Raw genomic sequence first — 26,163 nt, 5'->3', positions numbered from 1 at the left:
ATTCCATACTTTTCCTTTACATGCCCCAGTATAAAACCTTAGATTTCATTTCATAGTGCTATAATTTGATTTAGAGTACCGTCCGATTAAACCTTCACCTGTCAGGATTGAAGATTATAAGATACAATGAAAGGTGAAGATAACGAACAATGATAAATCTCATAACACGTATAAGCAATACAAAATAGGGAGTTGGGAAAACACGGACCCATAGATGTACCAGAAGTGGGATCAGATGCCTAGGGGGAGTAAACATCCCCTGTCGACCGGACACATTCGCCGTGAGCCCTTGATCAGGGAAACGGAGTTATCCGTAGTCAAAATTAGTGTGCCAAGAACGGCCTAACAATCTGTACGAAACAAAGCAGACAGCATTTGACTCAATGATAGTTCGTATTGACAAAATAATGTTAGGCCTATATAAGGTAATAGGGTATTATCAGATACAGAAGATGTGATTTATTATATCAATTTCTATTACGCATTGAAATATAATGTTACTATTCATTAATGATGGACATAAGAAATGGACTAAATGTCACAGGATCGTATCTTGCTTAACGTCTCTCTCTCTCTCTCTCTCTCTCTCTCTCTCTCGAGAATTTTTCACTCATATGTAGACCTCACCAAGACCGGTGAAAAGCTTCAAATTTAGGCCTTTCCTTACGGCCTTTGAGCAGTGAGGGTTCTTTAGCGTGCCACACCTACTGCGACACGAGACATCCGTTTTTAAGGTCATCCCCGAGGACCCGTGACATTCACACCTGATGTCGAGCGTTTGGCGATGGAACTACCACTACCTATTTTAACGACTAGGCAGTTCCAAAAAATAATTTAATAGTCGCGGCCGGGATTCGAACCCCGGCCTTCCGAATGGGGGCGAACTCTCTAACCTCAATGTCACCGTGGCGGTCACAGGATGAAATATTCAATGTATAGTATACTCATATGATTTCATTACATTATTCATCCTTTCATCGTAAGCCGTTTCACCTCATTGATATTCATCAGAATGAACGCTGATTGAGAGAGAAGGAGGTGTGTGAAATGTCAGTATGGTTTGTGTATCGAATTATAGATATTTTGAAATCACTATTTTGATATACATGTACCTAAAAGTTTTAATGATAGATTAAGATAGTACTTCCGGATTTTATATGTTTTTATAATTATTTAATTTTAATTTACTTATTATATTTTTTTAAATTTTAATTTATTGAATAAATTAAAAAAATATTATTAAAATTATTATATAAATAAAAAATATAATTCAATTTATTGATTTTTTACTTTTTATTTAGATTTGATCAATATAAGTTACTTCTTTATTTCATTATGATTTATGACATACGACCACATGTATGTGTCCGGCCATTAAAAGACAGTACCGCAGTCATCAGACGTTGGTACACGATGATCCTTATTTATTTATTTTTAAACCACGGGACAACCCATACATCCCATACGGAGCATATGTATGTTACTACAACACATTTCAACTTCACTATGTTGGTGCATTTGGGAGGTGTTGGAGGGTGAGGCTGGATCGCAATGAGATGGATAGTATTATGGCAGAAGTTATAACAGTCACCAATCGGTTACCGATATATAGTTAACCAATCCTACGAATATCAAACAAACAATAACGGAAGTAACCATCTTATCAATTCTAAAGACAACATAGGCTATTATAAATATTGTCAAACACAAAACAGTTCCATATATTTAGAAGTATTGATAACAAAACAAGCAACTGTGTTGATAAAAGGATTCAGAGTAACATCTAATCTAAGTTTAAAGCATTGGTTTCGTACAATGTAACAACGTATAAAGTGTGAATGGATGCCTACTAATATAGGTATACTCAATGGCATAAAGTCTTTGAATTGTTTTTGAATTTGAAATCCTTGACGAGTTCTCAATCTCTTTTGACTAAGTATTGATTAAGTATTACACGATCATACACCTGTCATACAAGAGATCTAGCATATCTAAATTATTATAGCAGGTAGTCATTATTCACATGAATCCTATAAAGAATTCAAAGTGAAGAGAATTACAAACACGGACACCTGGATATACAAGAGGTGGGATCAGGTGCTGTTATCATCATTTATCTTAACGGTATACATGGTAATGTTGACCAGTATTTGAGACGGTGAATGTTTACAAGTGTGAGAAAGACGTATAAAACAGTTTTACATGATACAAATTACAATAATTGATGCATTGGGTATTGAATATTTGCTTTTGGGAAGATTAATACGAAGTTCATTGCCAATCAGTCAATTACTGAAACAAATTAATGTGGCATAATCCACAATGAAATATTATGAATACAAAATTCACTACTTTTCGCGACTTTTCCTAAAAATACAAATAATACTCTCGATTTTCCCTTTGATGTACTAATCCATGTAGTTCTTTAATGAAACATACAAAATACTTTCGAGAAAAAAATCAAGCCAAAATATAAATAATAGAAAAACCCGGACCCCTCCTCTCTCGAAAAATATCGAAATATATATTAAGGTGCTGACAAATTAGTTAATTTCGTAAATTGTGTGAAAGGCAAAGACAACGAACAGTGATCAAACTCATAACTCCTGTAAGCAATACCAAATAGATAGTTGGGCAAACACGGACCCCTGAACACACCAGAGGTGGGATCAGATGTCTAAGACGAGTAAGCCTCACCTGTCGACCGATCACACCCACAGTGAGCCCTATATCCTGATCATGTAAACGGAGTTATCCGTAGTCAAAATCAGTGTGTATGTTACAACCAAAATTCTTTACGACCTAAACACCACAACTTTCTATGACTAATCGATGTACCTGTAATTAATCTCATTGTCAGCAAAGTAAGTATGTATGCATTGAAAGCACAACATATTGCATGTTGTCGTACAGATTGTGACATTGCTTAATTAATTTCATTTAATTGATTAACCAGTTGATTTGAAAGTCTTTTTGTCTATTTATTATGATTACACACACATGTGCTTATTGTAAGTGTTTACTTTAATATAACCCTGAACAACTTGTCACGGGGTATTTACATTTTGGATATGTATGTTGTTTCCGTGTGATCCCTCGCCTTATATGAATTATATTTAGATGATGTATAACCAGTTTAATTCCATACACATACTTACAGTGTTTGTAAGTTCGCCAGTCCCTGAAAAGTTCCATTTTCTACCTTTGTGATCTCATTACGGCTCAACGATCTAAAAAAGAAAATACAGGTGATTTATTATATACAGTATACACATATTTCTCATGCAACCCCTAACACTAATAACATTTAAATTTGTTTTACGTGTAAACCTTTTTCTGAATAATTTTGTCTTACTTTTGCATATCTAATTTCATGAACCATACCTGGTTTTTATCTACAGTACATAATCTTTGAATATTTACATTTCCAGTGTTTTGCCTTTGATACCTTTACAAATTGTAATGCTAGCCTTTTCCTTATAAATGTGATGCCGATGTAAACAGTACGTGTCTGAATCTTGAAATATGGTACGTGTTTTCCGTGGAAAGAAAATTTGGACAGAGAAGAAAGCAGTGTATATATAAGAAATAGATTTCATTTTCATAATATTATTTTTATTTTCAATACGTTTGTTATAACACATGAGGCTATAAACTGTAACAGATCACACGTGTGTATACTTTGCATGACCCATGTCACTCATTTCTGATTCCAGGGGGTTACGAAATAAGAATCCCTACGTATGTTAATCCATGGAGGTTTTGATGTATTCGGTATCAAGAATAGTGATCGAAATCTACGACTGTGTCCTTACACTGTGACTACCGTGATCATTCTATTTCAGTGCATGCACAGAATACCCCAGTGTGCTCCCAGAATTCCATTGTGATCCCTTGTTTCTCCCCGAGTAAAATCTTTAACTTCCCAGTTCATTCACGCAGTGTCCAAGAATAAATCCCTACAATTCCCGAGTCTTTTATAGTATTTGGAAGTATAAATCCATATTTCGGATTTCAAACATTTCAGTTGAGCATCACTAAAGAGACATTATTTGTCGAAATGCGCATCTGCTGCATCAAAATTGGTACCGTATAAGTTTTGTATATATGGTAATGTTAACTAGTATTAAGACGGTGAGTTTTACATGAAAAAAATTACAATAATTGATGCATGAGGTATTGAATATTTGCATTTAGGAAGAATTGATACGGAGTTCATTGTTAATTAGTCAATTACTGAAACAAATTAATGTGACATAATTCAAAATGAAATCTTATGAATAGAAAAATTCACTGCTTTTCGCGACTTCTCCTAAAAATGCAAATTGTATGCTATTGGTGTACCCTATAATGCACTAGTCCAAGTAGTTCTGTAATGAAACATTCACCACCCCACCCCCCCAATAAAGCGAAAATATAAATAATAAAAAAAAGAACCCCTCCTCTTTTGAAGAATACCGGAGTGCATATCAAAGCGTTGACAAATTGGTTAACTTCGTATATTGTATATCTTACAACAAAAACTCTTTGTGACGTAAATGCCACAACTTTCTATGACTAATTGATGTACATGTAATTCATTTCATTATCAGCAATACAAGTATACATATTGAATGTTTTATACAGATTGTAAATGGCACCAAGAATTATTCATGATGGACCAGAAAGTGAAAATAAAATTGTATATGTTCATAACAATACCATGCTTAATTTCATTTAAATGATTGACCAGTTGATTGGAAGGTCTTGTGTATTTATTATGATTACACACACATGTGCATATTGTAAGAGTTTATCTTGATACACCCTGAACAACTTGTTACGTTGTATTCACTCTTTGGATATGTATGTTGTTTCCGTGTGATCCTTCGTCATACATAAATTATATCTAGATGATGTATAACGAGTTCGCCCGTCCCTGAAAACTTTCATTTTCTACCTTTGTTATCTTATCATTGTGCAAGGATCTCAATACAGGTATTTTATTACATACAGTATATACTTATTTTTTATACAATGCCTAACACTGATGGCACTTAAAATTGTTTGATGTGTAATGTTTTTCCTGAATAAGTTTTCGGCTTTGCATAGCTAATTTCGAGATCCATATCTTGATTTTATTTATAGTAAGGAATGTTTCAATATTTACATTTCCAATGTTTGCCTTTGATATCTTTACAAATATTAATGATAACCATTTTCTTATGAATGCCCTACAGTTGTAAACAGTGAGCGTATGAATCTTGATATATGGTTCATGTATATTAAGTAAAGAAAATGTCGACAAAGAAGAAAACACAATGTAGAAATAAGAAATGCATTTCGTTTTGATAACGATCTTTTAATGTTCAATATTTTTATTACACATGAGGGTATGAACTGTTACACTTCACACGCGTGTATACTTCCTGTAACCCGTGACCCTCATTTCTGATACCGGAAGTTTGACGAAATAAGAGTCACTACGTAAACTAATCAGTGAAGGTTTGACGTCTCCGGTATCAAGAACAGAGACCGGGACCTAAGAGTTATGTCCTTACCATGTGACTACAGTGAGCGGTCCATTCGAGTGAGTGTTCATGTTATATCAAATGCATTCATTTTAAATATGGCATTATACGATAAAAAAAAATTATTAGTAGCAAGAGTGCATTGACTCCGTGATGAAAAATAAGCCTTATGAAAATAAAGATCGTCATGTTTATTAAAGGTGTCTTTGTAGTCCACTCTACTTCAAATTCCCAATAACCATCATTCATTAATTGAATATTCCGTCCCTTAATCATTGGTAGTATAACCAAGCATACCCGGTACGAATTGTACCCTCGTCTTCCACAGTCTTCCCTACATAAAATACCACAGTTTTCGAGTTATTCACAATATGTCTGTATGAAACCCTACCATGTTCAGAGTTATTCACAGTATACTTCAGTAGAAACCCCAGACATCCAGATACATTCCTTGCTTGTACCCGCATAAAACCACAGAGTTCCAAGTTGATCCATCCAGTGCCCCAAAGTAAATCCCTACAAATCCCGGGTCATTTATAGCATGGGGAAGTACATGTACAAATCCCTAGATTGTACGTGTCAATCACAGTGTGACCCAGCATAAAGCCTATGAATTGTCCAATCATATCTGGTCTACTCAAGTGGAAAATCCCAGAATTTTTCTGTCATTCAGTCATCCAGTCTTCTTTATAAAACTCTGTATTTTTTCACTCTTTCACAGCCCGCCCTCCCATATAATGCACTAGAATATCCCAGTCTTTCACATTATTACTCATAAAATATCTATTGGATGCTCACTGTCACTGTCTCATGACATCTAAGGTTGTATCGTTACAATACAGTCTATCATTGGATGAAATGCTGCCTGACAAGTTTCATACGGAATGTTTGGCCGTTCTTGGCACACTGATTTTGACTACGGATAACTCTGTTTACCTGATCAAGATATAGGGCTCACGGTGGGTATGACCGGTCGACAGGGAATGCGTACTTCTACTAGGCACCTGATCCCACCTCTGGTATATATCCAGGGATCCATGTTTGCTCAACTATCTATTTCATATAGCTTATAGATGTTATGAAATTGATGACTGTTCGTTATCTTCACCTCATCCGTCCACAATGTGCCTGCTACATATTCTCCCCAATAATTCAAAATAAACCTCGTTATGAAATCCTAGGATTCACTACTAATTTACACTCGTATTAAGGAGGAATAACTCACCAGAGAAATTTGATTAAGTTATGGAAAATGCAATATATTTTCAAATCGTAGGGTTTCCAAATTTCACTTATTTAGTTAAGATTTCGTTTTAATTAAAATAAAACGCAAACAGAAAACAGACACACAAGAACTACCGATCAGCAGTCGACACGTTAACCTCCTGAGCAACTAAGCTAGGCAATTTTAACTGAAAGGAATATACATTTTTGCTAAGATCGATATTATAAAAAAAATAAGTCTGTTCATGTGACGATGTATTATTCTTTCTCAAACATTGGAATTCTACTACATGCCTTAGTATAAAACCTTAGAATTCATTGGACAATGACGCAATTTGATTTAGAGAAGCGTCGGTTTGGACCTTCATCTGTCAGGATTTAATAAGATAAGATAGTGTGATAGAGAATTACTATATACCCATCAATGTATCGTTCTTTGATACTGTGGATTTCACAGCGTGTGATCCGGTTTTCCGGATCACCACACTGTGGTTTTTTGATTCCGAATCAGTATCCTCTGAAACTGATGCCGTCACAATGACGTCACAATGCATCAACGCAACGTTATTTGTGGAAAATATTGACCGCGTCACAAAACAAAACTACGTACACAAAACATAAGTTCATGGTATGTCTGTGTTTTTGATATTTGGATTACATTTATCATCTTATAAATGTGGATTTAAAATGCAGAAGGGGGCATGTGATAAATTTATCATTACTACAGTAACTTGATCTGAAGAGTTGGATCACGTCTCGTTGACACGCTCAGATCATCAGATTGCGTCTCGTGTGATCTGATGATCCGCACCTGTCAACTCGGCGTGATCCGACTTTTCGGATCAAGTTACTGTAGTAATAATCTATATTTATCAGATACATAAGATGTGATTAATTAAATCCATTTTGATAAACATGAAAATAAAATGTAACTTTTCATGAAAGGTGGACATAACAAATGAACAATATTCAGAAGTATCTATAACGAAACAAATAAACTGTGTTGATACAAAGATTCAGGGATACATCTAATCTAATGTTAGAGCATTGATTTTATACAAGGTATCTAACTATATATTGTGAATGGATATCTACTAATAAAGATATTCTCAATAACATTAAGTCTTTGAATTTAAAATCCTTGACGAGTTATCAATCATTTTCACTAAATATTGACTAAGCATTGCACGAACATATCCTTGTCATACAAAAGATCAAGCATATTTAAATGATAATAAGCAGTAGTCATTATTCACATGAATCTTATAAATAATTCAAAGCTGGGACAAGGGCTAATACAGTTCCTTGAATATACTAGTTCCAATAAAACTTCGATGATAAAAAGATCGATATAACATGATTAAATTTATCATGTTTCCTGAACAATTTTATATACTTTGAAATAATTTAAAATAATTAGTCCACTGAACGAAATGATATTTTGGAAGCATCCAGATGGAGAAATAATACTCATATAGCTTATTAAGGTATGGTTAACCTTGAGGAGAATATGCAATCAGTTTCATCTCGTATAGTTTCATGTACGTTAATATATCCACATGCAAATAGATGTACGGTAATATATCAACATGTAAATAGATGTACGGTAATATATCAACATGTAAATACATGTACGGTAATATATCATCATGTAAATAGATGTACGGTAATATATTAACATGGAAATAGATGTATGGTAATATAACAACATGTAAATAGATGTATAGTAATATAACAACATGTAAATAGGTGTACGGTGATATATCATCATGTAAATAGATGTACGGTAATATAACAACATGTAAATAGATGTACGGTAATATAACAATATGTAAATACATGTACGGTAATATATCAACATGTAAATAGATGTATGGTAATATAACAACATGTAAATAGATGTACGGTAATATATCAACATGTAAATAGATGTACGGTAATATACTAACATGTAAATAGACGTACGGTAATATATAAACATATGAATAGATGTACGGTAATATATCAACATGTAAATAGATGTAAGGAAATATTAAAACATGTAAATAAATGTACATATGATATCAGTCGGAAAAAAGGAAACCTGTATGTAGAATTAGCTAACGTTTACAGTTTACTGTGAATATGAAAATGAATCTATACGGGCTTTATTATATAAATAGAGGGACATACAGGGTTCAGAAAAAGGACAATGATGACATGAAGTAGGTTAGGGTAGGGATTGAGGTGTAGTCTGTGGGGGTTGTATGAAGTCTATGACTTCGTTTCGTTCAGGGGAATACTCATGAAGTTAACATTACACCTAATGATAACGTTGAAAACGATAGCATTATAGTAAAGTGTAATTCAGGGGTTTTGAAGATTAAAAAACCAGTTAAATGACAGGAAAGTACTGAAATATAGATTCCTCTTGCTTATAAAGATGTCAATCAATAATTGGAATGGCTAACTTTTGCATCAACTTAAATAGACACACTTGTCTGTAATATTTCATTTGATAGCAGGGTTATACAATAAACCGATCACGCAATAAAACAGGAAGAGATATTTTCTCCTATCAGTAATAGTTAACACTCTAAAGGTTGAAGAACACAATGCAATGGAGAATGCTAAAATGGGAGACAATTAGTCATAGATAGAAAAACAAAAGGCTTAAAAGAATACCAACGGTAATAAAATGATGTACAATGCACCACATATAATAAAAGACCATATTGAGGTTTTCTATAGTATACCCCAGTACAAAATCACGTCATTCCTCCATTCTCCACAACTATTTCGTAATAGAATTAGGGATTCTAGTGTCATTCACAGTATTACAGTGTATAAGATCACGCAATTCTTTATTAATTCAAAATTGCCAAGAAAAAAATAACAACGCCGCAGTATAGCCTAAATAAATCCGAAAAATATCCAGTCAACTAAATGATGTCCCTCTATTAAATTCCAGAAATTTATTCTAGGCATCCTCAACAAGTCCCCATGTATGATTTTGGAATTCCCCTGCCATTCACAGTATCCTGATATGTACAACCTCACCATGCTCCTATATTACCACATAACTTAACAGAGATCAAGAGTATGTTCCCCTATAGAATCCCGTAATTCCTAAGTCATACATGGGATATCCCCGTGAGAGTCAGGATTCCTTAGTTATTCAAATCAAATCATGTATATGTAAGAAATCCGGAATTCCACAGTAACACTTAGTATTGCCCGTATCAAATCCTAGAGTTTCCCAGTCACTTACAATATGCTTTCGTATAAAACCATAAAATTACTTATCCCTATGAATACCCACCCTGCAAGTTACTAGTTATACTGAGTACCCCAGACTATTTTCAGTTATACCCAGTGTCGTGCGTATAAAACGTCAGAATATCCATCCAATAGCGATTTGCGTGAAAACCCAAATTATTTCCTACTCATTCAAAATCTGTACCCCTATAAAACGCAAAAATAATCCTGCTGTCCAGAATACGCATCATAAACGGCGATATTCATCATTAGTGCGTCGTGTGTTCTTGAATAAAAATATAGATACTAAGAATCATCCCATTATCCACAATGTCACTTTAAGAACCGCTACAACTCCCCAGGCAGCCACAGTACACCTTCTTATGAAAACCTAAAAGAACAAGGTACGCTAGCTATTGGCTGAGATATGTTGCGTTACTAAACACCATAAAATGAAACTGGGTGCAAAGCCTAGGATGCGCGTAATTCAATGGTATATTCAGATTAACAAATAAAAATTCTACTATTAAATGGTATCCTTAAGTAGTTACAAAACATCCATTTTTTCTAATCCTATATCCGGAAATTGGAAATGCATTCATAATTTATCATTGATTGCAAAATAGATTTACTACGTTTATTACCGTATATACTCGCCTATAAGTCGGTTTTGTGGGAGTCAATTTTTGGTCCAAAACTCTATGTCCGACTTAAGAAGATTGGTATTTTTCAGGGCGGCGTAATGTAGTGTTTTTTAAATATCTAGACGTATTGTTTATGTATTTTAAAATCATGTATAAAGTACAAGTATTTACATATTTTTATCTATTTTAAAATTATTTACATACCCGTAACTAATACTTTCAATTCAATTTCAATTCGTTTATCGGTAAAATTGAATTACGAACCCGATTTAATATTGAAATATTCATATGTATACCGGCTGAAATATATCTCTTAAAAGATTGAATATTGTTAACAGATAATTTAGATCATCATTCTTGACTCTTAAAAACTCTATTGTTGATACAATGAATTATACCGGAATCCCACAATAACAGTTTTCGCGAGGCGCGTGCCACTAAGTAAACACGGTGTCAGGTACAATATTGCTTAGGTAATCAAGGGATCATGGTCCATAATAGATCAAGGGATGCATTTAAACCCCAAACGGATATGGCTTGGATATTTAGCACCTCGTAATTATTAATTTCTCAAAATATTTTTTGAAACATAGGTAAAAACACTAGAGCATTGACTTGAAATTGTCAACCTATTCTGACAAAAATTTGTACCGACTTATAAGCGGGTCAATGACAAATTCCTACAAAATAACCTTAAAAAATACAACCGCCTTTATAGGCGGACCGACTTATAGGCGAGTATATACGGTATGCATTTCACATCAACTTTAATTCAAAACAAATAATATAAGGTAGATGGAAAATTAAATAGATAACTCCACGAAAATACTTTATGTAAGCAGAGTTTGGTGAAAAGCAGGATTGATCTCGACGACAAAAGAGCACATTCAATATGCGAGGGTTGAGTTTAGGCTTACGGCGACGTTTTTCTGTATATCCCGAACCATTGAATTGATTTATTGTATCTTGTTTAACGTTCTTTTAGAGAATTTTTCACTCATATGGAGACGTCACCAACGCGTGAAGGGCTTCAAAGTTAGGCGTATTATCGGCTCTTACGACCACTGATCAGTGAGGGTTTTTTTTAGCGTGCCACACCTACCGTGACGCAGGGCATCTCTTTTTAAGGTCATATAAGAGGACACATGACATTCACACCTGATGCGGACAACTTGGCCATGGAACTATCACTACCGGGATTCGAACCCCGACCCTGAACGACTGAAGGTTGAAAAATACCACTTTGAATTATACAACTAGATTTAGCCTACATCATGAATGTAGGTTATCCATGTCACTTTTCCAAAAAAAAAAGAATAATAATAATAGCGTGGAGGCTTTCTGTTGAACAGATGACCCCGTCGAATAATGTATCTAATGAAAGAAGATAACGAACAGTGATCAATCTCATAACTCCCATAAGCAGTACAAAATAGATAGTTGGGCAAACACGGATCCCTGGACAGTCCGCTTCCGCTAAATGCCCGGTACCACTCGTCGAGGAAATTCGAACAGTTTCATCCTTGCATAAAACTGCTTCTTGAAACCAAATTCCTTGCCGTGTTTTGAACTGTACTTTATCTATATTTTTTCGTATAATATTTGAAATTATGTGACATAACTACAGATCAGCAGTCAACACCTTAACCTCCTGAGCAACCCAAGTAGGCAATTGGAATGAAAAGGAACGAAGAAAGTAACTGTGTTGATACAAAGATTCATAATTACATCTAATCTAATGCTAGAGCATTACTTTTGTGCATTGTAGCTAATTAAATAGTGTGAATGGATGCCTAGTAATATAGGTATTTTCAATGAGTTTAAGACTTTGAATTGTCTTTGAATTTGATGTATTTGATGAGTTCTCAATGAATTTGACCAAGACCTGATTAAGTCTTGCACGATCACACTCCCCACCCCTACCCCGCTGATACAGAAAGTGCATTTGAATTATTATAATAGTAATTATTGAATCCTATAAAGAAATCAAAATTAAGAGAATGTCAAGTACGGATCCCTGGATATACCAGAGGTGGGATCCGGTGTCTTTATCACCATTTATTACTAATAGATTGATTGATTGATTCGCTTGTCCCGTCGAGAATTGTTCACTCATTTTGAGACGTCACAGCACAAGTTGAAATAGCACAAATATAGACCAATGCTTAGCATTCAGAGCCGTAGCAGTGTGGGTTCTTCGTTGTGCCAAAGCTTGCCCTGACAAGGGACCTTCATCTTTAAGGTCAAACCGAAAGAATCGTGATTTTTACTTCTAACTGGCGAGCGTTTGGGGAGGAGCAATCATTACCTATTTCAATGTCCTAGGTTTGTCGCGGGCACGGTACGGACGGAACTCGAACCCACGACCCCCCGGATACGAAACGAATGCTTTTCCATTGAGCTGCCGTGACCGGTTATCATCATTTATCTAAACGGTACAAATGGGAATGTTTACTAGTATTTGAGACGGTGAATGTGAGTAAGTGTGGAAAGGCCGTATTAAAAACTTTTATATGATAAAAAATTCAATAATTGATATATCAAGTGTTAAATATTTGCATTTGGGAAGAATTGATACGGAGTGTATTGGTACATGAAGTGAATCCTTGAAACAAACTAAGGTAGAAAGGGATTGCAACCACGTGATCAGTAGAAATCGTGTAATTTCACTTGAATCTATTTTTTCGGAATTCCGTACACCGTCATAGAGTTGTTGAAAAACAAAAGGGAGTTCCAAAAGTGTCTTGTTGCTGTGACTGACTCGAAGATTGAGGGGGTGTTTCAATGGAAGCTAAATAAATTGGCCATAATTTAGATTAGGAATACGTCACTGAAATAATCGTAGATCAAATGTTTCGTCCGTGCAGTATGGTACTCTTTGAGAAGCGAAATGCACCACCATGCATAATTGCACTACCTAAACAAAGTTGTTGATGCAGCGTGATGGCCGAGTGCTGCGAGTTTCAATTTCAATACTGCTTATGTAGTCATTGAGAGTCTAAACAAAGTTTCTTCTGATGAGAGGAATTCGATGGACGCATTCAACATGGACAACAAAATCATAATTTCGTTTGGGAAGTGAAAAAATGGCAACTTAGATTTGTATACAACCCACATTTCCTCTCCTATTTCATAAAGAGATTTTATGATAACATATCTGTTACTTTATAAACACACAACTTGGAGAAGATGTTTCATTTTCTGTGCAGTTGTGTATTCCATATGTGACCCAAATATAACTCCTACATGCACATGTACAGACATTGTAAATGGATGTCATGGATACCACAATTGCAAACGCGGGGTCTCACAGGTTGTTGGAGGTCATATGTTGTAATAAAATTCTATTTGGTATAATTGATATTACTTATAAAATCTTGAAATTTCATTGACCTAAGAGATATATTAAAAGGAAACTGGGGACATGTCACATGCATGTAGGTCTACAACACTGTATTCAAAATTATGTAAAATCATATCCCCCTCATAGGCAAATGTATGTATTGTAAGTAAATAACATATGAATGTGCTCTTCACCCGCACTTGGTAAATGAAAAAACAAGTCTGATAAGTCTAGAGTTGATTTTTCAGAATATTATTAGAATAAGCTGGCAATTCAGGAAAAGATGTCTGTCATCTCATATTGCAATATGCTAATGATGTTTTAATATTCGCCACATAAAGGGCCCTGGGGTAATGTACAATTTAAATAGTAATTAGTTATAACAATATAAATAACAATCATGCAGATGTACTACTACTGTCACAGACTGAGTGCACACTGCTCTACTACACACATTTAACATATTGTTATACTGGTTTCAGATAAACGTTAATTCAACACAATGAAATACATACAGTAATTCCAATATACATTGTATGTAATTTTTACTATATCAATATTTCAAAGTTCACTGAATATGAATTGAGACCGGATTTTAAAATTTACATTGTTTTACGCAGTATCATTAATGATTAATAACTGTGCTAATATTAACCATGATGATTTTTAAATTTAAGCATTATCCTAAGGACCAATGCAGGTTGAAATGGGCTTCGAGCCTTTAAGTTCAACAGCAATTTGCCTTGGAAATTGTCAAGAAAAGTACAATATAATCTGATATATACTTTTTCATTTTAACACCAGACAACATTTGTAAAGACAGTTTTTGGTACATTAGATATTCTTTTTTTCAATATTTGAATATATATATTTTCAAAAGGTACTTTATTTACAGTGATGACGTCATATCTCCTGGACCCTACAACTTCTTAGCTTACCAAGAAAATGTAAGAATTTCTGCAAAATGTGGGACTTGGAAAGAATAATTAAAGTATATGTGATCAATGAATATTGTGTAACATACAGAAGTGTGAATTTAATGAAAAACAAGTAAATATACTCATGTATCACGCGCCCTTTTAAAGTAAATTATACTGCCTAAATATAGAGGACATGTCATTGTTGATTATTCTGATTCTTCGATAAATCAAAATCAGTAAATATTACAAAATGAAAATGCCTATCTTATAACTTTAATCAATGTGTGAATTTCTCTTGCAAATTAAAGTTTAATTGAACATATTACATCACGGATGACTATGAACTTTACATTTTATTATTAATAAATGTTTTCATAGATACTAACTTTTACATCAATCAATCAATGCTTTATTCACATAAATGTACAGTCATACAATACAGAAAGAAGAAAAATGTCTTCATGGGACTAGTTAAAACCCCGACACAAACACACGCATACACAACACGCAATATACATGCATTCTGAGCTATCCAATAGCGAGTTATTGGTTCAATGTGAAACTACAAGTAGGACTATTAAACTTATGAAAGACATATATATCTGCGAGATTAAGATAGCTCAGATGAGCGTTGAGATATATGCGTCGCTTGAGTTGAAGTCTTTCGAACCCTCTGGTTTGGTTTGGTTTGGTTTGATACAGTTTAACGTCCCTCTTGAGAATTTTTCACTCATATTGAGACGTCATAATTGCGGTGAAGGGCTGCAAAATCCATGCCTATACACGGTTTTTCGATCTTTGAACCGGGGGGAGGGGAGTGTGTGTTTATCGTGTCACTCCTGCTGTGGCACGGGGGCTCTGTTTTCACGGTCTCATCCAAACGACCGCCCCATTTAGGCGCGTCTTACAACAAGCAAGGGGTACTGAGGACCTATCCTAACCCGAATTCTCACCATTGGTATTGGATATAAAGTTGTTATTTAAATATATTTGGTGTACTATACTGTATAATGATATCAACTTCTTTCAAAAATGTGTATATATAATAGGTAATTGTGTTTGGTTATTATAACAGATTGAATGAAAAATAACTAAATATTAATGCAATCATCTTGAGTGCAACAATTTCAATTAAGATCAGTTAGAGCACAAACATAAATAGCTTATACAGAAGTCTTCTATTATAGTTATGTTCAATTCTCAAAGATGTAATTTGAGAATACTTAAAGATTTTTTAAGCTATAAAAGGTCAGTAGTTTATCTGTGCTGGCTGAATCTATCTTTTCAATAGACAAAGTGCAATAATGCCAATGTCCTTCCTGGCCATTCTTTCTACCCTATTATTTTTTTGTTGGCAGCTAAAGCAAAAGTATGACACTGTGTACAAATATTGTGTACTATTTTTAGCCAGTGCAGCTTTGTCAAAGTAATGTTGTTGCATGCTAATATTGATTGCTGAACTTGAAATTGATGTGTAATAACGAATTATATGAAAGGTTGTTTGAAACTATATGTGACAAGTTATGAACCTTTTTACAATAAAACTGTTATAGATCTTCAAAAGCTGCTGACGCGATACATGACATATTTAATGTTGTAATAAAAATTGTGAACATCTCCACGTATTCTTGATGACGGACCAGGAAGTGAAAATAAACGCCTACGTTCATTACAATACTTAGCGTAATTTCATTAAAATTATTAACCAGTAGATGGAAGGTGAAGATAAGGAGCAGTGATCAACCTCACAACTCCTGTAAGTAATACAATATAGAGAGCTAGGAAATGAGTTTACTTTAATAAACTTTAAACAATTTGCTATGTTATATATGCATTTCGGATATATATGTTGTTTTTGTGTGATCCCTCACCATTTATAAATAATATCAAGGTGTTACATAACCAGTCTTATTCCATACACATAATTACAATGTTTGTAAGATCGCAAGTCCCCAAAACTTCTCTTTTCTACCATTGTTATCTTATTATTATTCAACCATTTAAAAAGATACATGCTTTATTACATACAGTGTACACATATATCTAATACAACGCTTAATACTGATGAGAATTTAAATACATTTAATTTTGATGATAATCATTCTATACAGAATATTTTTTTTATAAGATATGGGGGTATGAACTGTAACACTTCACATGTGTGTATTCTTTCTCTGACCCGTGACACTCATTCCTGATCGCGGAGGTTTGACAAAATAAGAGTAACTAAGTATGTAAATTGTAAAAGTGTTGACGTTTCCGGGATCAAGAAAAGAGGCCGAGACCTAGGGGTTGTGTTCTTACCACGTGACTACCATGAGCGGTCTATTCCTGTAAGTGTCCATGTTGTATCAAATACATATATTTCAAATATGATTTACAACAGCTGTCAGTTGCAACAGTACAGTGACTCTTAGATGTAAAGTAAGCCTATATAAAAAGAAAACTCTTAGTCATGTTTACGAAGGATGTTATTGTTGTCTACTCTCTTTCAAATTTCCAATGACCTTCATTCATGTTTCGAATTCCAAATAACCTTCATTCATTAATTAAATCTCCAGTCTTCTAAGTCAACGAGGATAAGATCCAGAATACGCGGGATACCCTTGACTTCTAAATTCTCCGCTATACATAAAATACCATAGTTCTACAGTTATTTACAATTTGTCCCTGTATTGCCTTTGATATTTTTAGACATTCTAATGAATGCGCTACAGTTGTAAAGAGGGCGCGTATGAATCTTGCTACATGTATATGGTATATGTATTCCAAGGAACGAATATGTTGAAAGAGAAGCACAACGTATATATGTATGAGAAATGAATTTAATCTTCATAATAACCTTTTGTAAAGCATTCTTTAGAATACATGAAGGTATGAACTGTAACATTTCATGTGTGTATACTTTCGATAATGTGACACTCATTCCTGATTCCGGGAGTTTGACGAAATAAGATTAACTACGTATTAAGGGTGCAACAATACGCTTGCCTCACGATATAATTTAGCGGCACAGTCGGCACCACATTTTTTTATTATTGTAAGTTATTTTTACAACATCATTTTAAAGCCAAATCTGACGCTTCAAATTAATCCGGACCTGAATACCGAACCGTTGAAGAGTATAAAGTATCGTGAATCGACCAGTAGCGTAATATTACCGGGAATTATCGTTTTATAGTTACTCGCTGCACCCTTACTACGCATGTTAATCAGTGAAGTTTACATATATCCGGGATCAAGAACAGAGATTGGAATCCAAGAATTGTTCTCTTGCCACCTGATTACCATGAGTGGTCTATTGTAGTGAGTGTTCATATCATATCAAATGCATTTATTTCAAATGTAGTATTATACAATAAACAAAATCATTAGTAGCAAGAGTGCAGTGACTCTTTGATGAAAATTAGGCCTATATTAAAAGAAAATTTTTAGTCATGTTAACTAAACGTGTTACTGTTGTCCACTCAATTTCGAATTTCCAATAACTTTCATTCATTAATTAAATATCCCGTTCTTTAAGTATGTATGACAGTATGACCAAGCATACCCGTAATACGCTCGTCTTCCACAGTCTCCCCTATATGTATAAAATACCATAGTTATCGAGTTACTCACAGTATACCCTAGTGAAAACTTCAAAAATCAGTCCCTGTGTGTCCCCAGATAAACCATATAATTTCCAGCTCATTCACGCAGTGCCCCAGAGTAAATCCTTACAACCCCCAGTCATTCAATCATCCAGACTCCATTTAGAAAGCTCTAATGATACAATTACTCTTAATGATACAAACTACATGAAGGGGTACAGCTACAATGTTTAATGATATAAATTAGCGCATTAACAATCTACAGTATAAACCATTAACGGCACAATGCTCCCGTATGAAACACTTGTATCATTAAGAGTTCCACTTGAAATGTTGTGACGCTTACTGATACAACCACAACTTGGCAGTCTGAACCTCTAATGATACAAGTTGTATCACTAAGCGTCGTAATAGCAACGCTTAATGATACTTTGAATAAAAAAATGGAATCTAATTGTGATTTTTATTTGTTCATTGTTAACATTTTTGTTTTCAAAATTATTATTATGACCTTGACATTTACTGTTCCCTATATACATGTCTTTTTTTTCAATTGAGAAGAAAATGATTTGTTTTGAATTATTAAAAAGGTGTCAAAAAGAAAAATAAATATATTGATGATAAGGAAATAATTTCTCACCAATGAAATGTAATTATGAATAATTAAAGACGAAAGAACACATAATTATGAATTTGTAATTTAATTATCAAAAACTGATTTCTTGAATTATAATGACTAGACGCATTACCGACAGTACATGTCCTTCAACCACTGAACGGTTGAGTTGAGAATATGTGTCTGTATATAACAATTATGCGTTAATACTGGTAAATGAATGACACCGGTTGATTGAGAATTGTCTCTTTGCTTCAATACCATACACAATACGTTTAAATGAAGTTTTCAAACAGAAGTATATACTTTATTAGTGATAATTAACTTAATCAATATCTCCAAAAATTATCCAGAATAAAAAAAACGGAATTGGAAACGGAATAAATTCTACTTTTGTACATCCATCAATTTATTGTTTATGCGGTGAGGATTTAGAAACAAATCAAGTGGAGTATACTTGTGGAATTATAGGGGAACGCACCCAGCAAGCGACCCTCTAAAATGTCATATTTAAGATAAACTTGACCATGGTCACCATTAATCACGCAAGACTAAAAGAAATGGTCAAAATGTGTATTTAAACGACTTCATTCTTGCCTTACAAAATCACTAAAATCACTTTGGCTCAGGTGAGCTAAAAGTTGATCTGTGTGGTTAATAATCAAAAGATGAAGCTGATCAAGGGCGGAGGAGAATAGGGGTTAAAACACATGAACTCCGACCCCCACCCACCCTTGGATTTAAGAGTTTCAAAATTTTAGTACTGCTATGGACACCGTGGAAAATTGGTTTTTCCTGAAAAAAGAAAATTTCAAACAAACACTACAGATTTGCAGCATTAAACGTTGCTATTGCGATGAATGCCTACTGATATAAGTATTTTTCAATCACATGAAAACTTTGAATTGTCCTCCAATTTGAAATATTCGACGAGTTCTCAGTCGTTTGACCAAGTATTGATTAAGTATTGCAAGATCATATCTCCGTCATACAAATAGATTTAGCGCATCTAAATTTTTACAACTAGTGGTATTTATTCAAATGAGTCCTATAAAGAATTCAAAATTAAGGGAATTGCAAAAACAGGCCTCTGGATATTTCAGAGGTTGGACCATGTGTCTTTATAATCATTTATCTAAATGGTATAAATAATAATGCTTACTAAACTTTGAGACGGTGAAAGTCTGCAAGTGTAAGAAAGCCATATTGAAAAAGTGAGTGTCATATGATAAGAATTGCAGTAATTGATATATTAGGTATTTGGTATTTGCATTTGGTAAGAATTGATACGGAGATCATTGCAGACGCCTTGTAGACTTAAACACAATATTATAAATCAGCAATCGAAACCTTCATATGATGCTGAACTCCCAAGCTACAAATGTACATTAAAGCAAATTACTAGAAGCAAGAGTGCATTGAACCTTCGACGAAAAGTTTGCATATATGAAAAAAACAACTCCTAGTCATTTTTTTCAAAGTTGCTATTGTTGTCAACTAAGATTCGAATTCTCAATAACCTTCATTCATTAATTCAATATTCCGTCCCCTAATTCATCGACAGTATGATCAAGCATACCCGGAATAACCTCGTCTTCCACAGTCTCTCCAACATAATGTACCATATTTTTCGAGTTATTAACAATATATCTGTATAAAACCCTACCATGTTCAGAGTTATTCACAGTATACTCATATCTAGGGGATGCTTAAACCTCCTAGGCACCTGATCCCATCTCTAGCATATCCAGGGAGAACGTGTTTGCCGAACTCTTTATTTTGTATTGCTTATACAGTAGAAACCCTAGACTTCCAGAGTCAGTCCCTGTTATTCCCCGTATAAAACCATATAATTTCAAATTCATTCACGCAATGTCCTAGAAAAAATACCTAAAATCCCCTAGAATGTACGTATCATTCACAGTATAACCCAACAAAAAACCCACGAATGTGCAGTCATTTACGGTCTGCTCAAGAGGAATATCCCGGTATTAAGGAGGATTATCACAGCAGAGAAATCTATATAGTGATGGAAAGTGGAGAATATGGATAATAATATTTTGAAGTCACAGAGTTTCAAATTTTCAATTGTTTAGTTAAACTGATGTTTTAGTGGAAATAAAGCACAGAAAGAAAACACAGATGCCAGATAGGCTCAAATACAAGAACTACAAACTACAAATAAGCAGTCGACACGTTAACCTCTGAACTACCAAGCTAAATGTAGGCAATTCGAATAAAAAGGAATATACATTTGCTACTGACATCAATATTATTAAAAAAGAAGTAAGTCCATGTGATGACGTATCATTCTTCCTTAAACACCGGAATTCCATACTTTTCCTCTACATGCCACCAGTATAAAACCTTAGATTTCATTTCACAGTGCCATAATTTGATTTAGAGTACCGTCGGTTTAAACCTTCACCTGTCAGGATTGAAGAAGATAAGATACAATGAAAGGTGAAGATAACGAACAATGATCAATCTCATAACACGTATAAGCAATACAAAATAGAGAGTTGGGAAAACTCGGACCCAAAGATGTACCAGAAGTGGGATCAGATACCTAGGAGGAGTAAACATCTCCTGTCGACCGGACACATCCGCTGTGAGCCCTTGATCAGGGAAACAGAGTTACCCGTAGTCAAAATTAGTTTGCCAAGAACGGCCTAACAATCTGTACGAAACAAAGCAGACAGCATTTGACTCAATGATAGTTCGTATTGACAAAATAATGTTAGGCCTATATAAGGTAATAGGGTATTATCAGATACAGAAGATGTGATTTATTATATCAATTTCTATTACGCATTGAAATATAATGTTACTATTCATTAATGATGGACATAAGAAATGGACTAAATGTCACAGGATCGTATCTTGCTTAACGTCTCTCTCTCTCTCTCTCTCTCTCTCTCTCTCTCTCTCTCTCTCTCTCTCTCTCTCAATCTCTCTCTCTCTCTCTCTCGATCGATCGATCGATTGATCGAGAATTTTTCACTCATATGTAGACCTCACCAAGACCGGTGAAAAGCTTCAAATTTAGGCCTTTCCTTACGGCCTTTGAGCAGTGAGGGTTCTTTAGCGTGCCACACCTACTGCGACACGAGACATCCGTTTTTAAGGTCATCCCCGAGGACCCGTGACATTCACACCTGATGTCGAGCGTTTGGCGATGGAACTACCACTACCTATTTTAACGACTAGGCAGTTCCAAAAAATAATTTAATAGTCGCGGCCGGGATTCGAACCCCGGCCTTCCGAATGGGGGCGAACTCTCTAACCTCAATGTCACCGTGGCGGTCACAGGATGAAATATTCAATGTATAGTATACTCATATGATTTCATTACATTATTCATCCTTTCATCGTAAGCCGTTTCACCTCATTGATATTCATCAGAATGAACGCTGATTGAGAGAGAAGGAGGTGTGTGAAATGTCAGTATGGTTTGTGTATCGAATTATAGATATTTTGAAATCACTATTTTGATATACATGTACCTAAAAGTTTTAATGATAGATTAAGATAGTACTTCCGGATTTTATATGTTTTCATAATTATTTAATTTTAATTTACTTATTATATTTTTTTAAATTTTAATTTATTGAATAAATTAAAAAATTATTATTAAAATTATTATATAAATAAAAAATATAATTCAATTTATTGATTTTTTACTTTTTATTTAGATTTGATCAATATAAGTTACTTCTTTATTTCATTATGATTTATGACATACGACCACATGTATGTGTCCGGCCATTAAAAGACAGTACCGCAGTCATCAGACGTTGGTACACGATGATCCTTATTTAGTTATATTTATTTATTTTTAAACCACGGGACAACCCATACATCCCATACGGAGCATATGTATGTTACTACAACACATTTCAACTTCACTATGTTGGTGCATTTGGGAGGTGTTGGAGGGTGAGGTTGGATCGCAATGAGATGGATAGTGTTATGGCAGAAGTTATAACAGTCACCAATCGGTTACCGATATATAGTTAACCAATCCTACGGATATCAAACAAACAATAACGGAAGAAACCATTTTATCAATTCTAAAGACAACATAGGCTATTATAAATATTGTCAAACACAAAACAGTTCCATATATTTAGAAGTATTGATAACAAAACAAGCAACTGTGTTGATAAAAGGATTCAGAGTAACATCTAATCTAAGTTTAAAGCATTGGTTTCGTACAATGTAGCAACGTATAAAGTGTGAATGGATGCCTACTAATATAGGTATACTCAATGACATAAAGTCTTTGAATTGTTTTTGAATTTGAAATCCTTGACGAGTTCTCAATCTCTTTGACTAACTATTGATTAAGTATTACACGATCATACACCTGTCATACAAGAGATCTAGCATATCTAAATTATTATAGCAGGTAGTCATTATTCACATGAATCCTATAAAGAATCCAAAGTGAAGAGAATTACAAACACGGACACCTGGATATAACAGTTGTGGGATCAGGTGATTTTATCATCATTTATCTTAACGGTATACATGGTAATGTTGACCAGTATTTGAGACGGTGAATGTTTGCAAGTGTGAGAAAGACGTATAAAGCAGTTTTACATGATAAAAATTACAATAATTGATGAATTAGGTATTGAATATTTGCATTTGGGAAGATTAATTCGAAGTTCATTGCCAATCAGTCAATTACTGAAAAAAATTAATGTGACATAATCCACAATGATATATTATGAAGAGAAAAATTCACTGCTTTTCGTGACTTTTCCTAAAAATAAAAATTGTAATCCATGTAGTTCTGTAATGAAACATATAAAATATTTTCGAAAAGAAAATAGAGTCAAAATATAAAAAAATCCGGACCCCTACTCTCTCGAAGAATATCGGAATGCATATTAAGGTGCTGACAAATTAGCTAATTTCGTATATTGTGTGAAAGGCAAAAATAACGAACAGTGATCAATCTCATAACTCCTGTAAGCAATACAAAAAAACACCGACCCCTGGACACACCAGGGGTGCGATCAGATGCCTAAGAGGAGTAAGCATCCCCTGTCGACCGGTCACACCCACTGTGAGCCCTATATCCTGATCAGGTAAACGGAGTTATCCGTAGTCAAAATCAGTTTGTATATTACAACCAAAACTCTTTACGACGTAAACACCACAACTTTGTATGACTAATCGATGTACCTGTAATTAATCTCATTGTCAGCAATGTAAATATGTATGCATTGAAGGCACAACATATTGCATGTTGTCTTACAGATTGTGACATTGCTTAATTAATTTCACTTAATTGATTAACCAGTTGATTGGAAAGTCTTCTTGTCTATTTATTATGATTACACACACGTGCATGTTGTAACTGTTTACTTTGATATAACCCTGAACAACTTGTTACGGTGTATCTACATTTTGGGCATGGATGTTGTTTCCGTGTGATCCCTCGCCTTATATGAATTATATTTAGATGATGTATAACCAGTTTAATTCCATACACATACTTACAGGTATTGTAACTTCGCTAGTCCCTGAAAAGTTCCATTTTCTACCTTTGTTATCTTATTACTGTTCAACGATCTAAAAAAGAAAATACAGGTGATTTATTATATACAGTATGCACATATTTCTCATACAACCCCTAACACTGATGACACTTAAAATTGTTTTACGTGTAAACCTTTTTTCTGAACATTTTTTTTTACCTTTGCATATCTAATTTCATAATCCATACCTGCTTTCTATTTACAGTACATAATCTTTGAATATTTACATTTCCAGTGTTTTGCCTTTGATACCTTTAAAAATTGTAAGATATCCTGTTTCTTGTAAAAGTGATGCAGATGTAAACAGTACGTGTCTGAACCTTGAAATATGGTACGTGTTTTCCGTGGAAAGAAAATCACGTAGTGATAAGAATCACTACGTATGTTAATCTATAAAGGATTTGACGTCTTCGGTATCAAGAACAGTGATCGGAATCTACGACTGTCTCCTTACACTGTGACTATCGTGATCATTCTATTTCAGTGCTTGCACAGAATACCCCAGTACGCTCCCAGAATTCCATTCTCATTTCTTGTTTCTCCCCGAGTAAAATCTTAAAATTCCCAGTTCATTCATGCAGAGTCCAAGAATAAATCCCTACAATTCCCGAGTCATTTATAGTATTTGGAAGTATAACTCCATAGAATATACGTGTCACTCACAGTCTGACCTACCAAAAATTCCTGAATTTTCTAGTCATTCAGTCATCCAATCTCCTTTATAAATCTATGGAATTTTTGAATCTTTCACAGGCGGTAGTTCCATACAAAACACTAGATTATCCCACATTTTCATAGTATTTGTCCGTATAAAACCTCTATATTTCCCATTTATCCACAATGTGCCTCCCCCGTATTTAAAACCCAACATATCTGTAGTAATTCAAAATAAGGCTCGTTATAAAACCCTAAGATTCCTCACTCATTTACACCCGTTTTGAGGAACCCTAGATAACGAACAGTGATCAATCTCATAACTCCTACAAGCAATACAAAATAGATAGTTGGGCAAACACGGACCCCTGGACACACCAGATGTGGGATCATGTGCCTAGGAGGAGTAAGCATCCCTTGTCGAACGGTCACACCCGGCGTGAGCCCTATATCCTGTTCAGGTAAACGGAGTTATCAGCAGTCAAAATCAGTGTGCCAAGAACGGCTTAACAATCGGTATGAAACAACTCAGACAGCATTTGACAATGTAGTTAACTATAAATTGTGAATGGATGCCTACTAATATAGGTATTTTTCAATTACATTCACACTTTGAATTGTCTTTGAATTTAGAATCTTCAACGTTTATTCACTCATTTTACTATGTATTACTTTAAGTATTACGCGACCATATCCGCATCATACAAAATGATCTAGCATATCTAAATCATTATAATGATTAGTCATTATTCACATGAATCCTATAAAGAATTCAAAGTTAAGAGAATTACAAACACGGACCCCTGGATATACCAGAGGTGGGATCAGGTGCCTTTATCATCATTCATTCAATTTCCCTATAATAGCTCTAAA

General features: G+C 34.3%; 1 protein-coding gene across 37 annotated transcripts in view; it reads right to left on the bottom strand.

The window, feature by feature from the left end:
- Window positions 1-26,163, bottom strand: part of LOC125658000 (leucine-rich repeat-containing protein 70-like) — a 180,971-nt gene that overhangs the window by 38,924 nt on the left and 115,884 nt on the right. For 32 of the 37 annotated variants that reach the window (XM_056150285.1, XM_056150299.1, XM_056150278.1 and 29 more), the window contains 2 exons: window positions 24,599-24,670; window positions 3,159-3,230 (listed from right to left, as the gene is read on the bottom strand). In XM_056150285.1, coding sequence (XP_056006260.1) covers window positions 3,159-3,230; window positions 24,599-24,670 — 144 coding nt within the window. The remainder of the gene's footprint in view (window positions 1-3,158; window positions 3,231-24,598; window positions 24,671-26,163) is intronic. The other 5 variants (XM_056150298.1, XM_056150297.1, XM_056150286.1 and 2 more) reach the window with 1 other exon arrangement.

The sequence above is a fragment of the Ostrea edulis genome, chromosome 9, assembly GCF_947568905.1.
Source record: "Ostrea edulis chromosome 9, xbOstEdul1.1, whole genome shotgun sequence".
Classification (NCBI taxonomy): Eukaryota; Metazoa; Mollusca; class Bivalvia; order Ostreida; family Ostreidae; genus Ostrea; species Ostrea edulis.
Note: the sequence above shows the minus strand (reverse complement) of the source record. Positions and strands in the feature narration are given on the sequence as shown.